Source organism: Hyposmocoma kahamanoa, unplaced genomic scaffold (assembly GCF_003589595.1).
Source record: "Hyposmocoma kahamanoa isolate Upper Pololo Valley unplaced genomic scaffold, ASM358959v1 88, whole genome shotgun sequence".
Taxonomy (NCBI): domain Eukaryota; kingdom Metazoa; phylum Arthropoda; class Insecta; order Lepidoptera; family Cosmopterigidae; genus Hyposmocoma; species Hyposmocoma kahamanoa.
The window spans coordinates 6,969,149-6,993,635 of record NW_020654466.1 but is presented as its reverse complement, the minus strand read 5'-3'; the positions used below and the strand labels follow the sequence as shown (position 1 = coordinate 6,993,635).

Here is a 24,487-nt window from a genome sequence, read left to right as displayed (position 1 = left end):
ACAAAAAAATATTTTTGTTCTTTGCCGTTTTGCAGTTTTTCTATTTCCGTTAACTTTTCTTATATTGCGAAAAAAAAATCACGACACGCGTACAAATCACATTACGCGGTCACATTTCACTTTTCTGTTTAAATGTAGAATAAATGTGGACCTTACACTTTTAGGCTATTGTAAGACAAAAATTCAAATACTGGAATTATCTCTCAATTCAAACATACTTTTACTTACCTTATACTTGAAGACTTTGACAATATGGCATAAAATAAATAACATTGCTGCATATTCTTTAATTTCATATATCTTATCTTCCAGACAAATGTATATTCAAACTATTCTTCATCATCTTACATGCATCAGCTGCTGGACATAAACCTCCCCTCACGCCAACTCTCCCGGCCCTGTGCCGCCCGCATCCAGCAGCTGCCGGCCACCTTTCTCAGGTCGTCCGTCCATCTTTAAGTAGCCGTAGAGGTCCTGTGAAAGAGTTCATCCAGGGTAGTACTGCCACCTTACCTATTTCTGCCGCCTAGCAGTGAATATGTCAACTGCGTAATGTACGAACTGAATTACTGAACTTCCGAGACAACGCAAGAATTCTGAAGATGACCTTCTAGTCTGTACGTTACACAATTGACATAAAGTACATTATATGGTTACAAAATTCGCTTGAATGTAAGCGAATTACTCTATCGGCAATATTAGTCGATAGATTCACAAGAATTGGAGAGGATGTGGATTATGTTTTTCTATATGTAATAGAGCAATAAACATTTTTGACGTAACTTCACTTATGCCTTTCTTCCATGGGCGGTGTGAATATAAATTTATAATTGCATCTTTCACGAAAATATACCTTCGACGTATGCATGGTGAGCAGCCGTAAGCACAAGACAGAAGAAGTAGATGCATGCACCAAATGCGCTCTCTACAGTAAGTACTATACTCAACATCTTCTTCACATTCTATTGTTATATTGTGAACAAACGTTAGCCTATTTAAAAAAAAATTTGTAGTCCGAATGATAATGTTCCATAAATACTGTGTAAACAAAATTCTAACTAATTAAAATGTCTCACTGCCTCCAATTACAGTAATTAATAGTCATTAGATTAGATACTTAACATTACATACACAACATTTCTATATGGTAAACTAACTACACATATTAAGTTCACTGTAATGAACTTAAATATAACTTCGTAATTACATAGTTATTGTATTACTTACTTCTTATTAAATTGACGAGTTAGTGGTTTAAGTTTTGTAACTTAGTAGGTATAAAATACAACAGAGTGCAGTAAAACTTGAAAAGAAGAAAAAAATATATTTGCGTACAATCATGAAACCAAATAATGTTGGAATTGAGAAAACACGATTTGAAAATTCTAAAAGAAATACTGAATGAATCTTATTGCGAATAATGGGATTATTTTTATTTATACATCATAATTCCTTTTTTTTAGTTATCTTATAAACGAGATTAGAAAGATACAATTATTGGTTGCATTCAGTACTTTTTTGAACTTTCAAATCGTGTTTTTTGAATCGATCATATTTGAGTTGCGACAAACGTAGTTTCATGTGCATTATATGCAAAAAGTGTCACAAATGTATAAAGTACAATAAAAATTTTATAAAAACTAAGTAATCCTGAATGATTTGGACTATTTGGTATTATAGGCTGCTACTAGACAGACTGCATGCGCAAAGACGATATACAGTCGAATTCGACTGCATGCAGTCAACACTTGCGTCAAGGAGTTATCGCCGCACCCGTATTTTAGGCGCTTAGTGTTTTTATTGTTATTAGTAGCAGTAGAGCTGCTTGTGAAAGAGTTCGTCCAGCGAAGTACTGCCACCTTACCTAATTCTGCCGCCAAGCAGTACTGTCAGCATTACTGTGTTCGGGTTTTGAAGGGTAAGAGTGCTGGTGAAATTACAGGCACATGGGACTTGTCAACTTCTGTCTCAGGGTGATGGGTGAAGTGGCAGTGCTCCTCAGATCTTTGCAATTTAAAGATCTGAGTGGCACTGTAACTGTTGTGGCCATGCGTGAAGCTTACCATCAGGCGCACGACTTGTTCGTCCCGTCACTTAATGTTATAAAAAAAAATTATTTCGAAATGGAGATTGTACTTCTACATTGATTTAAATTTTTACTATTTCACACATTATTTGATTTTAGAATCGGAACTTAATCATAAATAAACATACTTTATTTATCTTACTAACTGCAAAGGGACTTTTTGTCCTTTGAGTCCCTAAGAGACCATTGACGTTGCAATGCAACACTTCCGACATATCGAAGTAAATAAAATATATATATACACGATTAAGTCCCGATTCTAAAATTAAATAATGTTACTTGTAACTAGTTTATCACTGTATTCAGATCATTAAATTTAACTTTTTATTAAGGAAATATTTTTTTTTCCATGATACCAAATGGTGGGCCGAACAAGTCGTGCGCTCCTTGTTAAAGAGTCATCCAAACAGTGGCGGATTTGCCATAAGGCCCAGTAGGCCCGGGCCTAGGGCGGCCAGATTTTAAGGGCGGCCAATCGTGACAGAAAATTCACTGATGATAGCCAGAAATAACTCAAAGTACTTGAATATTCTAAAGGCTCACGCACATTACGGCGGGCCGCACTATATGTATATGTATGTACGGTATAACAATAATCCTCCTAAATCACTTTTGTACATTTTATGTAAAAAAAATACATATGTTACAAATCTATAATGGAATGTATAATCACTGCACCACTACATATTATCGCGTCGCGATAAACTCAAAAACTACTGAACGTAATTTCATGCGGTTTCCACCAATAGACAGAGTGATTAATTAGGAAGGTTTACGTGTAGGTATAATTTATGTAGGTTTTGTGTAAGTTGGCTGAAATCACTAGATCACTACATATTATCAATACCGCGTCTGTGTGTCTCTGTCAAAAAGATTATAAACAGAATATTGAAAATTTATTAAAATAATACTTTCCAATTATATGAAATACCACCACGGCAGAGAACAAAAAGTAAGGAGAACGGACACTCTCCGCCCCTCCCTAGCTATAGATACCACACCACGCCCCGCAAATTACCGGTCACATTGACTGAACGACAACAAGGCTGCCGGGGCGAGCCGTTTTCGTGCGAAGACGGCTTGATATTTGAATAAAGTTTTCATTTATTCATTACGAAACTTGTACGTTAATATAAAACATCATTTTACGTTACTATTTATAATGGTCGTGAATTGTGCTGTGTACGGTTGTTTATCATCATTTTCCGAAAGATGGAAAGATGTAAGTAAAAAAACTTATGCCTGAGACTCATTCAGTTTACTGCAGAGTAATTATATGTATGTATAAAAAGTACAGATTTATTATATCAATATAATGAGGCGCCATGACTTCGTGAGCTAGTAGACAAGGGTTCTCGAATTTTCAATTCATTTTGCCGATCAATATTACGTAAGTAGCGAATATACCTAATTAATGATGATCAACTTGGACACGCAATTTCAAATACCTTGGTTACCTTATTTAAAGGTACGTACAAATCCAAAATATAACATTTTATGTGCTTTTAATATATTTTTTTAAATAAATCTTCAATATTACTCTAGTTAATCAATTAATGAAAAATAGTATTATATATCGATATAAATAGACATGTGTAATTATTAGGATTCTGGATTATATTAATAGAATCATAGATAATAGATTCGCGTTAACATTTTCGCTATGTTGCCGCTCTGATCACGTAACGTAAGAGTGCAAGAAAGTGATGAGTAACCCTGCCACTTGACTATGCAGATAACGCCTTGCTGTATATAGTAGTAGTAGATAAATAATTTTCGACTGTTGTATGGAGTGTCCGGGGTGTGAGCACGGGTAATATTTTTGGTGCGGCCATCGTTTTTGCACTCCAAAACAGCATAAGGCATTTTTCTAGGATTTTAGATAATTTGCACGAATACATGCCACAACCATACCATATAAAGCGAAAATGCGGACTGAGCTCAGATAGGTCTTTCGAGACCTATAGTTGGCACGCGTCTGACTAGCCACTTCTGCCTATATATACTGTATTTATTGTTCTGTATGATCATTGCGCTTACTGCGCACTTTGGGCAACAATGGCTTATGTACCTACTACTATATATACCTACTAACAGGTAAATCCCAATTGCGACTATTCTTAATATCTTTGTGAACAAAGTCACATGGAGGTCATGGACATTACGTTAATTAAACATAACTGGTGAATTGGCTGTATTAATAACATAAACAAATTTACCACGCTTTGTTGATTGGCTAATATTGCAATATATCACAAACAGTAGGTACAAAAAGCGCGTTGTGAGAAATCATGACGTTATTTTATGTAAATGTATTTTTCTTCATATTTGTGTGGCCGTCTGTACCTAGCGGAAATGCAGCAATCAATCCAAATGACATTTTCATAGAGTTGACATGGCACTTTATTCGAATAATCTCTAATTTAATTTCATCCTTGTACCGCACTAGGTCGTCATTCGGAGAGCGTGGAGGCGTTTGCTTGGCCTCCGTTGATATTTCGTTCATTTCATGTTTACGTTTCTAAGTTTATTTAATAAAGGTTTTATATGACAGTAACCGAGGGAAAAATATAGTAAATAATAGTAAAGGGATATACTAAATAAAGATAAAGTAAAACCGCTGTGAAACCGCTGATCAGGGTATTTACTTTTATCCAGTTTGACACGGAAACAAACTTTGCCAGGATATAAGCTACGACATGTTCTTGTATACTATCATTCACATATTTCTACAACCATACTAATTAAATGTTTGCATACATCAAAAGTTTCAAAATATAATAGCTTTATTATAAATAAATATATATATATATACTACATATTATTTAATAATAATAACATATAAGACACACACTCATAGCCCCGCATTAGGGACCCGGGACCTCTCCGTGACAGTCCAGCATAGTAACCGTTCAGTCACGGAGACAATTATTTCATTTTTATTTATAAGTTTCGGGCTTAACAAGACGTCAAAAATGTAACTCCATTGCATATTACCTAAATGCGACTTCACACGGCCCGTTTCTCCACGGGCTGCGCCGCGCGAGTTCATGCCAACACGCCGTGGAAAGAGGGCCGAGCGCGCCCATGTCCCATACTTGCCCGTGGTTGATTCAAATACGCGACACCAACCGCGTCGGCCGGAGGCCGCCCGGACTGGCTAGTGACGCGAGCTCCTCGTAGTGCCTTTGAAAAGCAGGTCGTGGAAAGCCGCCTTAAGAACTTAAGCTGTTTTTTGAATATCATGCACGACTTATGGCGGCCATGCACGTTACGGTCTACCGGAGAGAGGAGGTGTATCGGCGCAGGTAAATCGAAACGTGTGTTGCAACACACCTGTGCAGTTTAGTGCACCTGCACAAGTAGACCTCTCTGGTAAACCGTAACGTATATGACCGCCATAAGCCTGACGCCTTTATAAACAACTCGAGTCGTCGAGTCTGTTAGTATAACGACTGAGTCTTGTCTTATTATTAAAAACTCCAAGCTAGTCTTTTTTAGAATCGATTCCCGTAAAATGGAATCGAATCTTTTTAATAAGCCTGAAAAAACAATCTCTTTCATCACTAAACATGACAATTAGTGAGAAGAGAGGTACGATAGACATTTTTTGAATATGCCATATGTATGAGGTCATTATGCCTCTGGTCCAATGTTCTTGAATGAATTTCACGATTTATAATTGTAATTGCGTATTTCCTTCCTTTTCCTATGATGCGATTCTACGCTATGAATCTAATATAAAATCCATATACTTACCTACAATATTATATTAATTTATTATATAATATATATGTATAAAACATAAAAAAGCAAGTACAATGTTACATAAAAATCATTTATTAAATCAATTATACCAACTTATATCTCGTCCATAAGGGTCATTTATGTTTCATAAGGTAAAATCTAAAATAATTTAATTAATCTAAAAATTATTGTCGCCACTTTTAATTCTAGTACGCTAGTTTAAAAGGACAGTAATTTTTTAAATTCGTCAAATTATTTTTAGAAATTGAACTATAAGAAACGTAATCTAAAATCATACTAATAATACCTACATTTATTAATAAGCATGTCATGAAAATGTACTATTACAAAAATCTTACAAAACCAAAACGTATAAATTATAAAAATAGGAACTTCGATATGATGCGCTTATTTCAATGCAGCGAATTTTATAAACCTATAAATAAACTAAAATACATTTCATAAGTACGTACTTTGTTGTTTAAAGATACCTAACTAATCAGTTATATCTTTTAATATGAATTAAAAAAATAATAGTGAAAGTATTTGAAATAGTATGCAATGCAGGCGCAGAGTAAATACATTATATTATGATTTACCTACATGTTATTTTGAAATGCGTGGTTTTTCTTATTTATAACACATCTTGTTTGTAATTAACGTTATAATTAGTAAAATTACGCATTTTTGTAATCTAAGCTACGGTGATATTTTCAATAAGATCTTTATACAAATAAATATGGGTAAAAATGAGTAACTGTCGAAGTTATCAATCAATGGCGACAACGAATCACTATGATATAAAACTCTTTATTTTTAATAAATTAAAGTAATTTAAAAAGATTTAATCGGCTACAATAATTATAATAATTCTGCATTTGTTTGTCTGTAAGAATTTTCTAGTCAATGTTTTACCTTTGAATAAAAAACATTTATAAAAATATTTGTCACTACTAAGTTATTTATGATCCAGTAAAATATACGATATAATTAAAAATTTAAAAGTCAGACCGTATAATCATATTAATTACTACATACCTAAAATTAGTAAATATTTTTAATCAATCTCATACAATATATCAGCCCTGTATGTAAATCAATTTTAAAAGATGTACCTAGTAAATATGTTGTGTTTAAATTCGTGCAGACATCTTTAACACTCATAATAAAACTAAAAACCTACAAACGATGCATAGCGCTGTATGTATCTTATTATATGAACAGTCCATAGTAATATCATAGTATAATAAGATTAATAAGACAAGCATGGAACTCCGTACAAACAGCGTGTCGTGCACGGACGCGTACATTCGCATAATCTCGCTATGTACTCGCATTGCAAAGCGCAGTGGCCGTAGCATGGCAGTAGGTATATGTGTGATAAACCTCCCGGTGACAATATATTTATTTCAGTTGATAAAGCTAAGTTTACTTATTTGGTAATGAACTATTGTATTGTTGTATACATTTTGAAGAACAAGGATAAATTAAAAATTTTCTCCTCACCTTTTTCCAATAATTAATAATATAAATCAATTTGTTTGTTTTCATGATTTATTTTCATCTCGTTTGTAGCGCTCAATTTTTTCCTTGATAAAATTACTGTGCAGAACTGTAAAAATGTTTAAAAATCAGCTGCGACCTCGTAGCCATGTTTGGCACTGTGTTAATTTTTTGCAATCATTGGTCGCGACGCTCGCGATGACATACAAATGTGACGTGCTCGCCATGTTAACTATTGTGATAAAATTTTAAAATCACTCGAATTTGAGAGTTAAATGTGGTTATAATAAGTTTATCTAGGCGGCATACTACGGGGGCGGTCGTCATACGTGCCTTTCATTATTATGCGAATGTGTGCATCCGGATACGGCGTGAGACGGGTGCACAAACGTAGCAGCGCGGCTTGTATGTATTCATATAAGCCGCGCTGCTACGTTTGTGCGCAGCAGAGTTACCATACTGTCTTGTCTTATATCAAATTTCGAATCATACCTTATAATTTTGTGACATCTTTAGTACGTAGAGAGTCTGTATATCCGGACAAAGTGTTATTACCGGAGATTGTATTATTCCGACACAACTTTAGTTGGAAATGTAAACAAATAAATTTCGCTTTTCCATACAAATTTACAAAAGGTTATGTTGTATATTATGATTTATAGAACTACTTCAAATTCTACTTTAGGTTTTACTACCATTCTGTACACGTAACGAACCGTTAAAAATCGATCACCGTTACGCGTTGTGTCATTTATATGTACTCGTGTATCTTAAGGCTAGGCTCTGTCCATTATTTCACTTATTTCCTACTAAGTATCGCTGCGTGAAAAAGCTGCGTCGGTGGGGCATGTGCGCCGTAGGGGCGAGTCTTAGCTTTCAGATGTCTCCTGCTGCTCCAGGGGCAAGCAGCGGAGGATGTAGGAATTGACTGAAGTGTCATCTTCTTCTATCTGACACGCTCTGTCCGGACTACACTCGCAGCTGTAACAAAAATTGAAATAAATGTAAAAGAGGTTCTTAGGTTTTCGCGATGGTTACATACTGGAAATGTAACTATTTTCCTTCTTTTTTCCGGATTTAAATCGCGTATATTTTATTTTTTCAAATAAACTAACATTTTGAACTATTTCTTACAGGTTCCGTGGTGACGACCAGAAAAATGGGCAAGCGCCCGCGTTTTAACCATTTTTCATTAACGCACAAAATCGAGGGCAAAAACGATTTACAACTAAATATGTATCGTAAATCGAGTTTTGTTCACATTGAATGATAGCATTACAAAAGTTTATTGCTTCCTGATCTAGACGATACTTTTTATTGAATCGATTCGATTGAAAGTTGCATTGAAATAAATCGATACCAAAAATCGTTTGAACCTTGAATCAATTTTCATGAAAATCGAATCGTAATGTGCATCCTTAATAGTGAGAATCCACAGGATTGCAAGGTGAGTATTGTGTGGACTTGCCTCGAAAAAAGGGCGTTAAAAAAGATTTCTTACATCGGCATTGTTTTCATGGAATTACATTACATTCCGTAATCGCCATTTCTGCCTACGATTTTGGTCAAAAATGGGTCAATAAAATCTTTTGGGTAAAAACCCGGGTGGGTTGATTGGGGTTTAAACTACTTTCCATCTCTGGTCACCACTAACTTAAGATTAGTGTTGGGAAATTTTCGAAAAAAAATTCAAATATTGGAAATTTTTCAGAATTCTGAAAAATTGGAAATATACAATTCGATGATTCATGTTATGTTAGATTTATTTATTTTAAAGTTTGTTCAACATGAATTATAAAATGAAATTGTATAAACAGTGCTAAATGTAATATTCTAAACCTTGCTTTAGGTATTACTGCTATGTTCACAAATTCTCCTAATACAGTTCAGTATATTCAACTTCTGACAGTTGTCACTGTCAATGAGTAAAATATTCAGAAAAGTGCTTGTTTTTCTGAAAAATCTATTTTTTTGAAAATGGTAATTTTTCCATGACCCAACACTGCTTGAAAAAGACATGATTTAGATTCGAAAAAAAAATTCATTCCCAATAAGTTGCATAAGTATTTTCTCGGCAAAATCTCTTCGGTAGTTAAAATTTCATTCTCTCTCGTTCTCTGCACTTATAGTATAAACAATCGGTAAATACCGTTTCGTAAATTATAATTAACCTCAGTTATCAGGTAGGTACCAACTTAATTCTTCACCGTTCTACTTTCTTATCAAAGCTGCACAACATAACGTCATCTCAAAATTAACATTACATACTTAATTTTAGATAATTAAATTATACATAATTCTTATCGTCACCAGTGTTTTTGTACGATAAAATAATTAATTTATTCTTTTTTTGTGTGCGTCATTCAAAGATAAGACCTTATATACTTTTTAACCAACGCAAACAAAAGAAGTGTATACTTAATTAGTAATTATTGTTCAGTAATTATTGATTAAACTATCTAATTATTATAATGATTTCATTCAGTTTGTGATCAGTGTATGCAAAAGTTAATTAGAGATGACTTCCTAGGAACTAAGGTTAAAGTCTAAAATATATATTGATAATGCGGTCGCGTCTAATATTTCATAATATTTCAAGTTTTAAAAACATAGGTTATTACAGAATACTTGTAAATAATGTAAACACTTGTTACATATTACATTATAGCTATTAGGTACTTTTTTATAAAAAACTGAACTCACAGGTTTGTGAAATTTTCTATTTGCCAAGTTTTATTGAAATCGGTTTTTTTTATATAATATCAAGAGACGGGACCAACAAACTGTGCACCTGATGGTAAGCTACACGCCTGTCCATAACAGCTGCAGTGCCACTCAAAGCTAAATCGCAAAGATTTGAGGGGCACTGCCACTGCACCCATCAACCTGAGACGTAAGTTGACAAGTCTCACGTGCCTGTAATTTCACCAGCACCCTTACTCTTCCAAACCGGAACACAGTAATGCTAACATTACTACTTGGCGGCAGAAATAGGTAAGGTGGCAGTACTTCCCTGGACGAACTCTAACACAAGAAACTCTACTGCTACTAAACTGGAGGTTAACGGAAAGTGGGTGAAATACAATAAACCGGTTTCATCACCTAATTTACCACTAATTTGTGAAATATTTTCTTGAAATCTGAACGAACCAGTACTGAGGTCGGTACCTCAGTACTTGCCAACAAAAATGGTTCAATGAAATGGTTCACAAATTGTCAGAGGTCGGAGTAATCGCGTAACAAACACACAAAAAAACAGTCGTATTGCCTGCAGTTGTAGTCGTTATGACCTCTTCCTTTTTTTAAGTCGGTTAATAACATGATAATTAGGCGCCGAGGTGAAAACATAACTCGAATATTTATTTTATTGAATGTTATGATTTTTAATACCACGATATTCATATATCTTTTCTGAAAATACTTCATCAGTTTGTTATTACGCATGATCGAAAAACGCATTGTCTGTAGCTCAAGTGGTAAGAGTGGTGGTCCCGGTATGGCAACAGATGCTGGTTCGAGTCAGTCAGGTCAACGGAATTTTTCTTTTTATTATTCGATCTTTGTATCAATAATAGATAACTCGTTGATTTACCACTATTATGTTTAACACCTAAATACGCAAGTAGCTGTTTAGGCATGTATTAAAGTTGTATTATTTTCACCGTTTTGTACCTTTCACACTAACTCTCTGTGCCTACTAGAAACAAGCTACTTCGGTAGACAAATTGTGTTTAATACCATCTCGTACTAACACTGAGGTTAACACTACAAATAGACAACCTGCTTTGGTTGAAAATTATGTTTTGGGCAATATCCAACGATATCTATCAATGTTTTGTAGCAGTTGAGCTTCTCGTGAAAGAGTTCGTCTAGGGAAGTAATAAAAATTAGTACGTTTTGAAACCGTTCAAAGGTAAGGCTGCTGGTGAAATTAGAGGCACATGTGCCTTATCAATTTATGTTTCAAGGTGTCGGGTGCAGTGGCAGTGCCCCTAAGATCTTTGCGATTAAAAGCTCTGAGTGGCACTGCAACAGGCGTGTCGCTTACCAACAGGCGCACGACTTGTTTATCTCGTCACTAAGTATCATAACAAAATATATCACACTGTATATGTATAGGTACTTACTATGTATTAGTGATGTTGTACTCAATGATTTTGGTGAAAGGTTTGTAGACAGACCAGGCGCAGGGAGTATGTCTTTGGCAGATCTCTTTAGGCTTTGCGGTGGTGGTTGGTCGAGGTGCGGGCTCCTCTTCTGTATTTAGCGCTCGCTGCAAAGAAAGAAATATATTTTTATCTTTAACAAAGTCTCTTAGTTGCTGACAACCCGTACCCGTCTCTAGCAGTGGAACTATTCGGTGGCTTTTGTTAAAGTACGGGACATTAAAGCAATGGTATTGCTAACAATACAGCATAAAGAAATTTAGCAAACAACCGTTATTTTACTGGTAAAATAATCTTCTAAGGACCAGCAAACTACAATGGGAAAAACACTAAACGCCCGATGTACCTACCACCTACCTACATTAAAAAGTATTAAATACATGCATTTGGCCACGGAATAACAAAAACAATGGAAGTGCTTTAAGGCTCTATTACTATTAGAACCGCTGTCGCCAAAACTCACACGTTCATAATTTCAAATACTTTGAAATCGCACGTCAAAAATGTTTATTACTCCATTAGATACGGAATAATATAACCCACATCCTCTCCAATTCTTGTAACTCTATCGACTAATATCATCGATGGAGTTACAAGAATGTAAACGACTAATATTGTCGATAGAGTTACAAGAATGTAACTCCAAGAATTGGAGAGGATGTGGATTATATTTTCTGTGTCCATTCGAGCGATAAACATTTTTGACTTAACTTCACTTATGCTATTTTTCCATGAGGGATGCGAAATGTTGATAAGTTTCTAATTTAAAAAGCAATAACAAATTCTGGACAATAGTGATATTAATTAATATAATATAAAATTTTCAAGTTATATTAATATAATATAACTTAAACTTTACTCTATTGGCATGCTGTCAAAAGTTCAATAGGTACCTATTAATGCAAATTACAACGGATTTTATATTGGAATTTCAATATTGATTGAAGTGTTGCCATCTAGCTATCAAAAGCTAAAAGACAACGAATTCGAGATGTTTCTCAGTTATCCAAAAACGAAGCGACCATGTTGCAGCGGTATAAGGTTGACTTTCGTTTATTGTAACAAAAATATTTTACGACAAACAAAACAAAAGAAAATTGAAATTATGAAAATTACATTAAATAAAACTTTACGATGATAGATATATATTATTACTTTAATACATTGAGATAATATCACAAGTGCGTCTGCGCATTTTTCTACGATTTTCCATAATTTGCTCGAGATTGACACGACGACGTACAGAGTCAAAAGCACGTCAAGCTTAACACTAAAGATTTAGATTTAACTCTATGCCGCTTGCAACAAGAACGGTCCAAAGTCCAAAGTGTCAAGCTTGATGTGCTCTTGACTGTACAAAGCGAAAATAGCGGATTGAGCTTAGGTGTGTAGAACTTCGCTTATTGTTGGCACACGTGTGACGCAAACTAAGCACTCAATGCAAAGCAATGTATAAATACATGTTTTGTGGTTTTGGCCCAAAGTATCAGTTTTGTATGAAAAAATATAGTTATCTAGACTCTGCGGCCATACAGATCATAATGCGTCAAATTTGAATGCGATATTTTCAGTATAGTTTTTAACCGATTTAAAGCGAAAAAAGGAGGAGGTTCTCAATTCGACTGTATTTTTTGTATTATATCGTGTATGTTACGCGATAACTCCGGAATTTGTAAACTGATTTTGATGATTCGTTTTTGTTGGAAAGAGGGTACCTCAGCACTGGTCCCATTTAAATTTGAAGAATATGTTCTTCCACCTCTAAGGGTGACAAACTAGGGGATGAATCCGGTTTCGCGCACTTTCCGCTAACCGTTTTCAAACTTGACAAATAGACTTAATTCCATGAACTTTTGAGGTCGTTTTTTTTTATAGTAACGTTACAATATTTCGGTTCATAGTTTTTCTCATTGGGCGTTTTCGTAATCATAGGAATAATGTTGTCCTTTGTTTAAAACACTTGATTTTACGAATCTAAAATTCTTTTCACGAGTACAATTTATTTCCATATTTTCCATTGTATTTTCCCCATTTTAGTTCGTTCGACACGTTCTGAACGTGTCGAATTTAAAAAAATAAACTGCGATAGACCTCTGTTGGGATTTCGACAAGGTTGAATCTATTGGATCTTATCGAGCACGCTTGATTATTAATTTAATATTTGCTTCATCGAAGGCATGTGAAGTTTCCTAACGAATGGAATAAGAAGTGGATTATGACATATGACAATACAAAAAATATAGATACCCGAGTCGTCGGTCGTGTGAAGAAATGACTATTTACGAAAAGAGCAACGCCTAAAGTTTCTCAATCAGGCTAATCTGCCACAATTTTATTACCATTGTAACTATAAATTGCTTACTTATGAAAGATATTTTATATATAATATCAGCAGCGTTATATATCATGGTCAATTAAATGGTCTTCGAAAACTCTATAGTCATTTAAAAAGAGCAAAATATTAAAATGGTTTTATTTAATATACCATATATCAAATGAAATAAAAAAGAAATTAATGACGAAACATAATCTCAGTACAGAGTACTAAAAAAACCGACCTCAAAAGTACGTGGAATTACATCTATTTGCTAAGTTTCATTGAAATATCCCCTAGTTCGCCACTATACAGGACTTGATACTGGAGATAATAAAAATAGGTTCTCACTACGACACTACTCAAAGTATATCGAGGGAAATACGCCTTGAATTGGAGAAATAGCAAAATCAACTAAATAATTGCTAAAAGTAATTGCTCCTAAATTAAAGTTAGGCGCTTTTTATAAAAATGAATCTTTATGAGTGAACAGCCACCCTTAGAGGTGATTTCCTTCAAAATGAAATGGGACCACTATGGAAGTACCCTCTTTCCAACAAAAAAAGAATCATGAAAATCGGTTCACAAATACCGGAGTTATCGCGTAACATACATACAAAATAAAAGAAGAAAAAAAAAGAACATACAGTCGAATTGAGAACCTCCTCTCCTCTCCTTTTTGAAGTCGGTTAAAAATAAGTCAATGTATCTGCGTCTCAGCTGCAAATTAATGGTGGTCATCCACGGAGTACATGAACTCGGCGATATTTTGCTATTACGCCGTAATGGTTAGGTAAAAAACAAAAATTAACAAACGTACACCTGAACAATAAATATACAACTAAAACTCACAATTACATGCTATGCACACGTATTCACGTTGATCTGGTGACAAGAATAATTTATAGATAACCTAACCTGTTGACTTTTACTGTGTAAAATACCTCTCTCTAGGCCAACGTTGGCGACGTATCTGCTTCCGATAATAAAGTTATACTACATTACCTAAGCACTTTATTTAAAAGTAAACAAGCTGTTTATTGTAACTTTAAGGGCGTGATGTATCTTAAAAGATACATTAAAAATAAGTATCCTACATAAAGACAAATTTATATCGATATTTTTTAAGTTAAAATCAAGTTATTCGCAGGCACAATTCGTAAAATTGGGTTAGGTCATACTGTAGGATATGCCACAATCATTTTTATTAATATATGTATTCACCAATTATACACGAGTTTTGAACCTTAAATCTGCGTGTCTCCTGAAAAGGCAAGTAAAATATTGACGCAAAAAGATACCATGTGATATCAGATATCATGTGACCATCTTATCGAAAAGGGGGCGGGTCCAGGAGTGGTTCCCGTGGAACTATCGCGTGATCCGTACACCGACGCCGACGCCGCGCCCGCGCCCTTGAGCGTATCCGGCGGCCACGCACGCCGCACTGCCGTCCCGTATGAATGGCCCGATGACGAAACCGCATATTATTATCACGTGGACCATCACACATGTAAACAGGAACTGACGTGGGAATATAGGTCATTGACCATCCACCTATTCTTGTTTATTATAAGATTTTCCAACAGTCCTTAATGCGGCCCCGTCTGTGTCAACATGTGAAAAATAAAACGCTAAAATAGCAACGGAATGGAAATAGAAACGTCGTACAGCAAACAGTCCATCGAATGAAAATATCAGTTGCGGGCATAGCTTTAATGTATTTTATTTTGTGGTTCCAAAGTTTATGTCCGATGTTAGTGAATTCGGTCCTAGTAAAGCTGCATTTATTTATTATTGTTAAAACGGTTATTACAGACCAGATTTGAAATATTAATCATCAATAAGTAAACAAAGCTTTCTGAATTAATGATTTAGTAATTCACATGTTTCAACAGAATATGCAAGATACCGGTTTCCATAATGTTCGGTGTAATACTGCGAAAAATAACTTTTGATTAAATGGGAATTCACGCTGATGAACATGTAAAAAGGGTCTGGCTTTGCGAATGTCTCGATTAATAGTAGAAGACAACATAATTGACAGGTTTCTCACAAAGCACGCAGCGATCACATCCGCAATTTCTCTATAATACCGCCGCATCCCGCAACAGAGAAAATATGTTTGTTGCGATCATCTCTTTGCCGTTACCTTTTCAAATCTATCGACCGTTATAACGTAACACAACTGGGCATGGAGTATCCTCTAGGGTAAGGATACTGAAGCATGGTCCTTGGGTAGTTAATAGCTCGCTAAATACTAAAGGGATATCTTATATTACGTACGTGTTAAAAGAGTACAAAACGGCTGGAGATGTATCTTTTTTATCAAAAAAGTAAGTACGTGTTTGACATCCACCTCACCTGAGCCCTGATTTTAATTCAAACCGGAATCGATCCAATCGAGTAACCCATCCACAATATTATACGCCTCGAGTCAAAAAAGACGCAGTTTCCGATCGGGAGAGGCAATCAAAATCAAGCTGCTGATGTAAAGTGTCGACGATGGAGCATGCACACTTAAAATAATGCCTATTCACTCTCGCCTTGAGAAGGCCCAAGTTATACTGTTCAGGAAACAAGTCTGCAGGCAGGGAATTTCATTCTTTAGCCATTCGCCATATAAATGTGGAAGCGAAACGTTTCACCCCTGTAGTTTCGCCAGCACCCATATCTACTGTCCAAAACTAGAACGCAATAATGCTCTCATTTTACATGGCAGCAGAAATAGGTGTGGTGGCAGAACTTCCCTGGACGAACTCTTTCACAAGGCCCAAGGCAAGTACGCACTCAGTTTTGTATGAAAAACTTATTTTTCTAAATACCTGTGGTCGAACAGAATATATAACGCTAAATTTGAATTTACGTGATTTATATGAATAATATCCACTCAATAGCCTTTCGCCATTGAGTGGATATTATTTATAATACTAAGTGACGGGACGAACAAGTCGTGCGCCTGGTGGCAAGCGACACGCCTGTCCATAGCAGTTGCAGTGCCACTCAGAGCTCAAAAAGATCTGATCTTACCCTTCGATGCCGGAACGCAGTAATGCTCACATCACTGCTTGGCAGCAGAAATAGGTAGACAGCCTCCTTGGGCGTTACCAAGATGCTGTGATGCTGTTACATATCGTCATCGACTAAACCTCATAACTCCGTTTTTGGACGAAATTCCTTTTTTACACTTCAAGCGCAATATCTGGCAATTTGCTTTAGCTCAAATTCAAATTTTTCCCGTACTAATGACTGGCTGACACAGACACTGACTTTATTTCAGAATTTATGTATTTACAAAAAAAAAAAACAAAGAAATTATGTATCGTACACTATGCGTGTTCTATTTAGTTCACTTGATATAAAATAAATCATTGGTTGGTAAAGCACCCACCGAAACAGCAGTTTTCTTGTAAAATTGTGAGGTAAGTTTGTGTTTTTTTTTCTATCGACAAAATTTTTAGGGCTCGTGTTTTCACACCGTGTAGTAATCGGTGTATATAATTTTACTATATATTTTTTCCAAAGAGATAGATTCAATACTTTTATGTGTATCAATACACTGTTATGGGTGATCAATCAAACCCAATTGAGGTAGTATAGACTCTTAAGGTACAGACGACAGCACATCAAGCTATACATTGACGGATCTTGTTCCGTTGCACTGGAGGCGATATTCGGACAAAAATGTATAGCTAGGTGTACTATTAACTGTACAATCATAGTTTGCCATATAACTTATTCATAGCAATTCTGTTTTTTGTGCCTATTCCAAATTCAGAATATTTATTTATTTTACATACACAAGCTAGCAACTGTCATGCATGACACATGAATGGAGGTACGAGGTCATCGAGTATATAACCAGAAATAGAGACGAAATGTCATTTAATTTGTTTGAAAACTATTCTGCCATATCATTACTGTGACAACTGCGCTCCGATTGGCTAATCCAAATTCGAAACAATGACGAGTGTCGTCAACTGTTTCACTTCAAATCGACCAGTTAACTTGAGCTTTGCTATAAATGGACGAAATTTGCAAAATTACTTATTTAATATTTAATTACCGATGAAATGTGATTCCGTCAGTTTTGTAATTAGATGTTTTGCTGTTTTTCCCACACCACCGAATAGAACAGCACGGTATTGTTAGATATTATCTTTATTACAATAAATTGAGAATATTTTTTTGGAATATACGGAGACGTACACACAGGTCAGTAGTTGGCCTGTCTATATTTCAGTACAAACGGGAGTTGATATTTATAAGAGCTGTATCGCTAATGTGTTACCAGGAATATATGGCCCTTATTTCGTCTCTATTTCTGGTTATATACTCGATGTACGCGGTTTATGAATTTAGCAAATGATTAATATGTCTAATGCTTGGACTCCTTTATTTTTTTTCCAACCTCTAAGCTCTAATGACCTTTATTTTCTTCCATCCTCTAAGGTCTAATGAACTTGTTTTTAATCCGGTACCTGTAATAATTATTTTATTTGTAAGATGCAGGTTGTATAGAAGTTGACATATGTACAATAAATTAAAGACATACAAACATATTGAAGGTTTATTGTTCTACTTTACTCACATAAACGCGGTAATAGCTATTCGGGTCAATTTTAATGATAATAATTGTAAAACATAAAACTAGATATCACAATTGTGAAAAAGAAACAAAATGTAGCATACTTTAATGTTATTTAAATAAACAATGTTATGAAGATAGTTGTAGCAAATCTGTTCGTCCTTCGGGACAGGCCAAGGCGCCTAATTAGTTGTACTGCCAGATTTTGAATTTTAATTTTTATTCAATCATTTAATTTTCTGACATTTTTTCGCAGGAAATCGTTTTCTCGTCTATGGATTTTTTTCCATCCTTTAGATATGGCGCATATTAAAATCAATTCAAGAGAAAAGACTAACGTCAAAATAAATATACAAATGTCAAAAATTAAGAGCTCTCATGCCGAAAAAGTTTTGACGTTGGCTCCGCCCAAATTTGTGAAACAAATATATGCCTGAAGTTCGCGTGACTTGCGACAGGAGATATAGAATTTTGCTCATTAAAAGTACCAAATTCGTTTTAGCGGAATAACTCTAAAACTAAAGGGATTTAAAAAAATCCGTAGTGACAGTTATCGATCATGCATAAATATAATTAATTATCTAATTTTTGTCCTAATAACCTGTAGCATTTCGAGGATAAATGTGAAAATTAGAGGTCATTTCGTGATTCTTAACTATCGAGGAAACTTTATTGTTTTATATTTCTGATTAATGTCTATGCTTGAATATATCGTGTAGTTACTTACATAATATTTTATTTTTAACTTTAAACAATGATATTAGGGATTTGTCATTTAAAATTCGAATACGAATATATTAATATGTCTCAACTCCTAACACTCTATTAACACATAATAAAGGAACTTTTGCCATGCGTATATCTGAACATCTTTAAAAGGAACGTAAATAATTCACGCCTGTACATTTTGCCGTCAACAAACCTTGGAAAGCCAGGAATATTAAGTTGAATGGTTTTATACCAAATGTCATTAGTTGAGGACATTAAATCGTATAATCCTCGTTTATAGAGCTGTAGAAAAGCTCCAAAAAAATATTGTTATTAGCAACCAAAGTCAAGTTTAGAGCGGTTACACACAGCGACCTTTAACAGCGATTTATAGGCGGTGCCTTCGATGAAAACGCGCGGTTGCACCGATGCTGTCGCTTATGTTAAATCATTAAAAACGTGCATCGCGTTTGCAACGCGATTGTATCGCTACTTAAGTCGCACGCATGTGTACGGTAAACAATTAGCAACTGCATCGCTACCGTATTGCAAATTGAATCGCTGCAGACGCGCTGCTAAAAGTCGCGTGTGTAACCGCTCTTAGATTTACTAATAACAATTTTGTCGGCGGTCACCCTATTTAGAAATATATGATAACCTACCAAGACTAATCGCGCAGTAATAGTTCTGATGTTATTTTACGGTTATTGTACTATAGAAAAGATCGTTAAAACACTGCTATTAAAATTTTATCGCATCCCAGTCGGTGCGGCGTTTTTAGTAATTTTGATTTATAAATATACAATTTTTAAAAGATGAATATTATGACTGCATTATATTTTATCAATCGGTGAAACAGTCAAAACAGAGTGCTGTTTCCATCCATGTCTGACTTCAGATATACGCTTAATTAGGGCGATTTACTGCGTTAATAAAACTGTTATAAATTATTTATCTTTTACTTCGGGGTTCGTTAGAAAATAATACCGTTAATATGTTTCCAGTATAATTTGAATAGCTTTATTAATAATAGAAATTTCCTGTAAGATGGCGGTTTTGTTTTCGCGGTTTAGATCTCTCTAAAACCTAAATCGCCTAAGACCCAACAAACTAAAATGAGAAAAGCGCTAAACGTACATTAAAATATACTAATGACAATAACATGCTTCATGCCCAAGCAGGTATGCCCTTGGTTTTGTATGGAAATGGCATTTTTCTAGATACCCCAAGGTCATCTAAAATTTGAATGCGATGTTTTCATTATAATGTACGTACACTGGGCGCGTACGTGAACATGAAATATAATTGTATATATTACATTGTTTGATTCTGAATCATTACACATATTATGTACACGGGGCCTTAGGTTATTTTCCCTCTGTATTACTCAGAAAACTTACGATACTGTTAAAATTTTCTGTGCTTAACTTGTAAGTGGGGGATTAGTAGAATGAGAACTTATTACTTCTAGTAAGAGAAAGCATCATCGGAGCGGTTTGTACAGTCAGTAACTTTAGTAACTGACAGTAAAGCTCCTTGTGAAAGAGTTCGTCTAGGGAAATACTGCCACCTTGCCTATTTCTACCGCCAAACAGTACTGTGAGCATTATTGCATTTCGATTTTGAAGGGTTAAGGGTTCAACGATTTTTTTTTCATTCCATCACTTGGTACCATAACAAAAATGCCAAATGTATGTAATTTAGTTAAGTTCAGACCTGACACCTTCCTTAGAGAATATCATGAAACTCATATATATACCTAAATACAAAGTCGGCATTGTCTACCTTGATTATTTTATGTAGCCTGATTTTAGAGTAGTGTAAAAGGAACAAAACTACATCATCGAGTACCAAAACAACAACATAATTTGACAGTTCTAATAATCTAATTTCTAAAAAACAAAATATGGTCGACTGTCCTTAGCCCGGGGGATTTTCTAGGCGGCCACTTCAAAGTGACAGATTTCGACACAAAGTTAACAATAATTGGCATACTTCCCAACACGAAGGAATCAACATACACGCTTATACCGTTGTATACGGAGTGGCCGCGTAATTAACAAAAAAATTTAGACGTGTGAACATTAGTTACGTGGAACAGAAAAAGTGGGTAGGGTAATTTTCAGACTAGGTTTCAGTATCTAATTTCGGTGGAAATTTTTGTTATTTATATATATTCGAGTATATTGTCGTAAAATATTAAATAATTTTTATGTTACTACACTAAACGAATATTATATCTAATACTTTATGATAATATTGTAGAATATTTAAATAATAAAAATTGCCACCAGGTGGTTGAAATCAGGTGGAGAAAACTAACTTGTTCGTCCCGTCACTTGCTATTATAAAAAAAAAGTTACATGGTACCCCTTTCAAACTTAAAGGGGATATTTGCGCTTTTACAAGCTATAGCCTTGGGTAATTTAGTAGCTATTGCAATAACGGCATTAGAAAACATTCGAAATCCTCTTGAATTAAAGGAGATAACATAAACTCCGAAGTCATTTTGCATAGGATTTCAACTAAGTGGGCTAAAAAGGAGGTTTTGAGGACTATTATGATTTAAATTTTTTGGAACGTTATGCTATAAGTACTTCAGGATTCTATTGTATATTTTTGTAATCGATATACGATCGAAATAGTACTCTAATATTATGCTATATCGATGTAGAGTAACATCGATATAGCACACGTCGATGTAGAGCTATAGTGTCCTGTCGATGGTGGCGTATCGTCGTTTTAACAAACTTTCGCTGTGATGATCAATCGATGTAACATTTTCATGTTGCTACTTTCGATATTGTAAATCAGAACCCGTAAAAGAGACCCTTATGAAGTCTGCGTCAACAGACGGTTGCCACACTCCGCTCTAGCAGATGCACCAATCGGCCTAATGTTTTCTAAATACCGTAATTTACGTCATCATCAAATTCATAAACGATAAAAAAGTAGATAATGAAATTTATCAAATTACGGGGATTGCCTGCACTAAGACACTCGTAACGTTAGATATGACTTGTGTTCTATATGATAATGATTATGACTTGAGCTGATAATCATAATAGTATAATTTATTTAGCAAGGCCTAATTACAAAATAGCTAACTAAAATTAAACAAAGTGTAAAATATTAGGCTGTAGAATTAACACTAAGGTAAATGACCATTCAATAAGCCGCTACGGGCGGGCGCTAGTAATATCCCATATGCGTACGTAAGTATAAAGAAATTCACACATTCGAATGTTTATTTTGGGAACTCTAATATATAGACAGTCTTGTGACATTTAGCAACCGTATCACATACACTTTAACATTTCGTGCCGCGTTCGAAAGTTTTTACCCTACACCATTAAAAAAAATGAAAAAAAATTCAAATAAAAATATTTGCGTGACATATTTATTCTCCTGACAAAAAGAGGCTTTTACATGGTATGTGTATTTATCTAAAAGTTATTTGAACTTAAAGACGTTTACTTGTAAATTCATTCAACAATCGTAATAGGCAATTTATTGATAGCAAACGTACACTCTAACCTCGGCAACGCTAGACCACTTACTGGATACAATTCAATATGACGCACACGCCCTTACATCATAAATATGATGATGTACAAGTCACATTATTTTGTCGCTGCAACACAAAATAAAAAATACTCGAAAAATACTTTTAAAATACTTATTTCAAAATTTATCTCTGACTTAATTTGCCGTATACCCACTCTCATTTCCCAAATTATTTTTAGTAGGTAACTGCTTGCACTCGTACATCAAATTCTTAGTGCTTTTGTTCTGATATTATTTGATCCTATTAAAGAGCCAGGCTCTTGTCGGTGTAACATCCTCCACTCATCACGGATGAACAGTGAACTCTTTACAACGATATCATGTGGCAGTAGCCTTCAGAGTACCTACATAGTTTATAAATTTGTGTACCAATTAAATAGTTTCTGGTTTTGATAAATCAAAAACTTGATGGATTGGCTTGGTACACATAATATTAAAAATGATACTGAAATTGTACAACACCGAATTCAGAATGTGGAAAAATTAAATGTAATCAATGCTTTTCTCCATTTGATAACTCGTAATTGCGTTAAGACTGGCTACTCCCAATACCGTTATACTATTTTACCGAAATCGACTATTTACAATTAAAAACGAACTTAAAAAATATAAATTCGAACGAATGAAGGAAATATCACTCACCCTTTCCCTGGGGACCATGGCAGCTGTGAGTGCACATAAGGCAAGGACAATCAGTAACCGCTTCATTTTCACAGTATTATTTTCTATATTTTATCACGTAAAGAGTAAACTTGATAAGTCGCAATAAGTTGCAAAAAAGCGTCAAGAAGTGCGCGCAGTGAAGGAGAGCGATTGAATGACACGGGGCGGGCGGCGCGCCTATATAAGTAGCCTGCGGGGCCCCGCGCCGGGTACGCCAGCCCGCACCGCTGATTCCAGCGCCTTCACACCACAGGCTACACCACTAACCACTCTCATCGTTTTCGTAATAAGCTCTCCACGCGGTCATATCACAACTTGCGGGGTCCTCTGTACTAGGTTTTCTTTTACTACGTGATACGAGTGAATTTATCACTTATTGTAGCCGTTGATATGAATGGGCGAGCCTAGTAAGAGATAACGCAATGCGCACACGGTCATCAACATGTTTATAATCGGTGCACGAGCGCGGTGATCCCTTTGAAATTAAATGATTACAGATTCCCGCATGCCGATTACACAACTAAATAAATAGACGAATTGCGTTATTATTTTACGCTGTAAAATTGCGACGCATTTTCTACGCCTGTGAAACGACCATAGTAAACAAGCGGTTGTGAATATTTTACATCGAGACGCTCTGAATTTTATAAGCGCACAGCAGCTGTGATTTTGTGTTACGTACCTTTTTTTAGTGAATAATGCTTTACAACGGGAAATCCCACGAGGAAAAGAATTAATCTTCTTGATCTGAATTACCTGAATTGTATTACGTATCTACTTTAGGTAATTATAAATTAACTTTATTACAAATAAGAATAAGTTTGTAATCAATAATAATACTCGAAGTACAAACGTAAATCATCACACGCCTTGGTGTCGTACGTGGTATAATTGGCGTTACAACGAAAATGATATCAAAGATATAAAATTTTGTTTTGGTTCTGTACAATGTGAGATTTTATTAGTCCATCATGTTTACTCAATGTTTATAACAAAAAAAGGAGTTTAAGGTTTTTGTAGACGTAAATAGTATGACCTAATATAAGTACACTTAGGTAAAATAACAGGGCGACGATCTTATGTGATGTCTTCAGCAATTAAGGTGATTACGTGAGATGTGTTATTACTTTATTAGAGGCGATGCC

The 24,487-nt window shown here is 34.9% G+C and overlaps 1 protein-coding gene across 1 annotated transcript; it reads right to left on the bottom strand.

The window, feature by feature from the left end:
• Positions 1–7,785: 7,785 nt before the first annotated feature.
• LOC113235907 lies at positions 7,786–23,444 on the bottom strand. Its single transcript, XM_026471830.1, has 3 exons — positions 23,322–23,444; positions 11,464–11,609; positions 7,786–8,317 (listed from the first exon to the last, which is right to left on the bottom strand). Exons 1-3 carry the CDS (start codon positions 23,385–23,387, stop codon positions 8,206–8,208), a joined length of 324 nt encoding a protein of 107 aa, XP_026327615.1. The 5' UTR covers positions 23,388–23,444; the 3' UTR covers positions 7,786–8,205.
• Between the last annotated feature and the right edge of the window lie 1,043 nt (positions 23,445–24,487).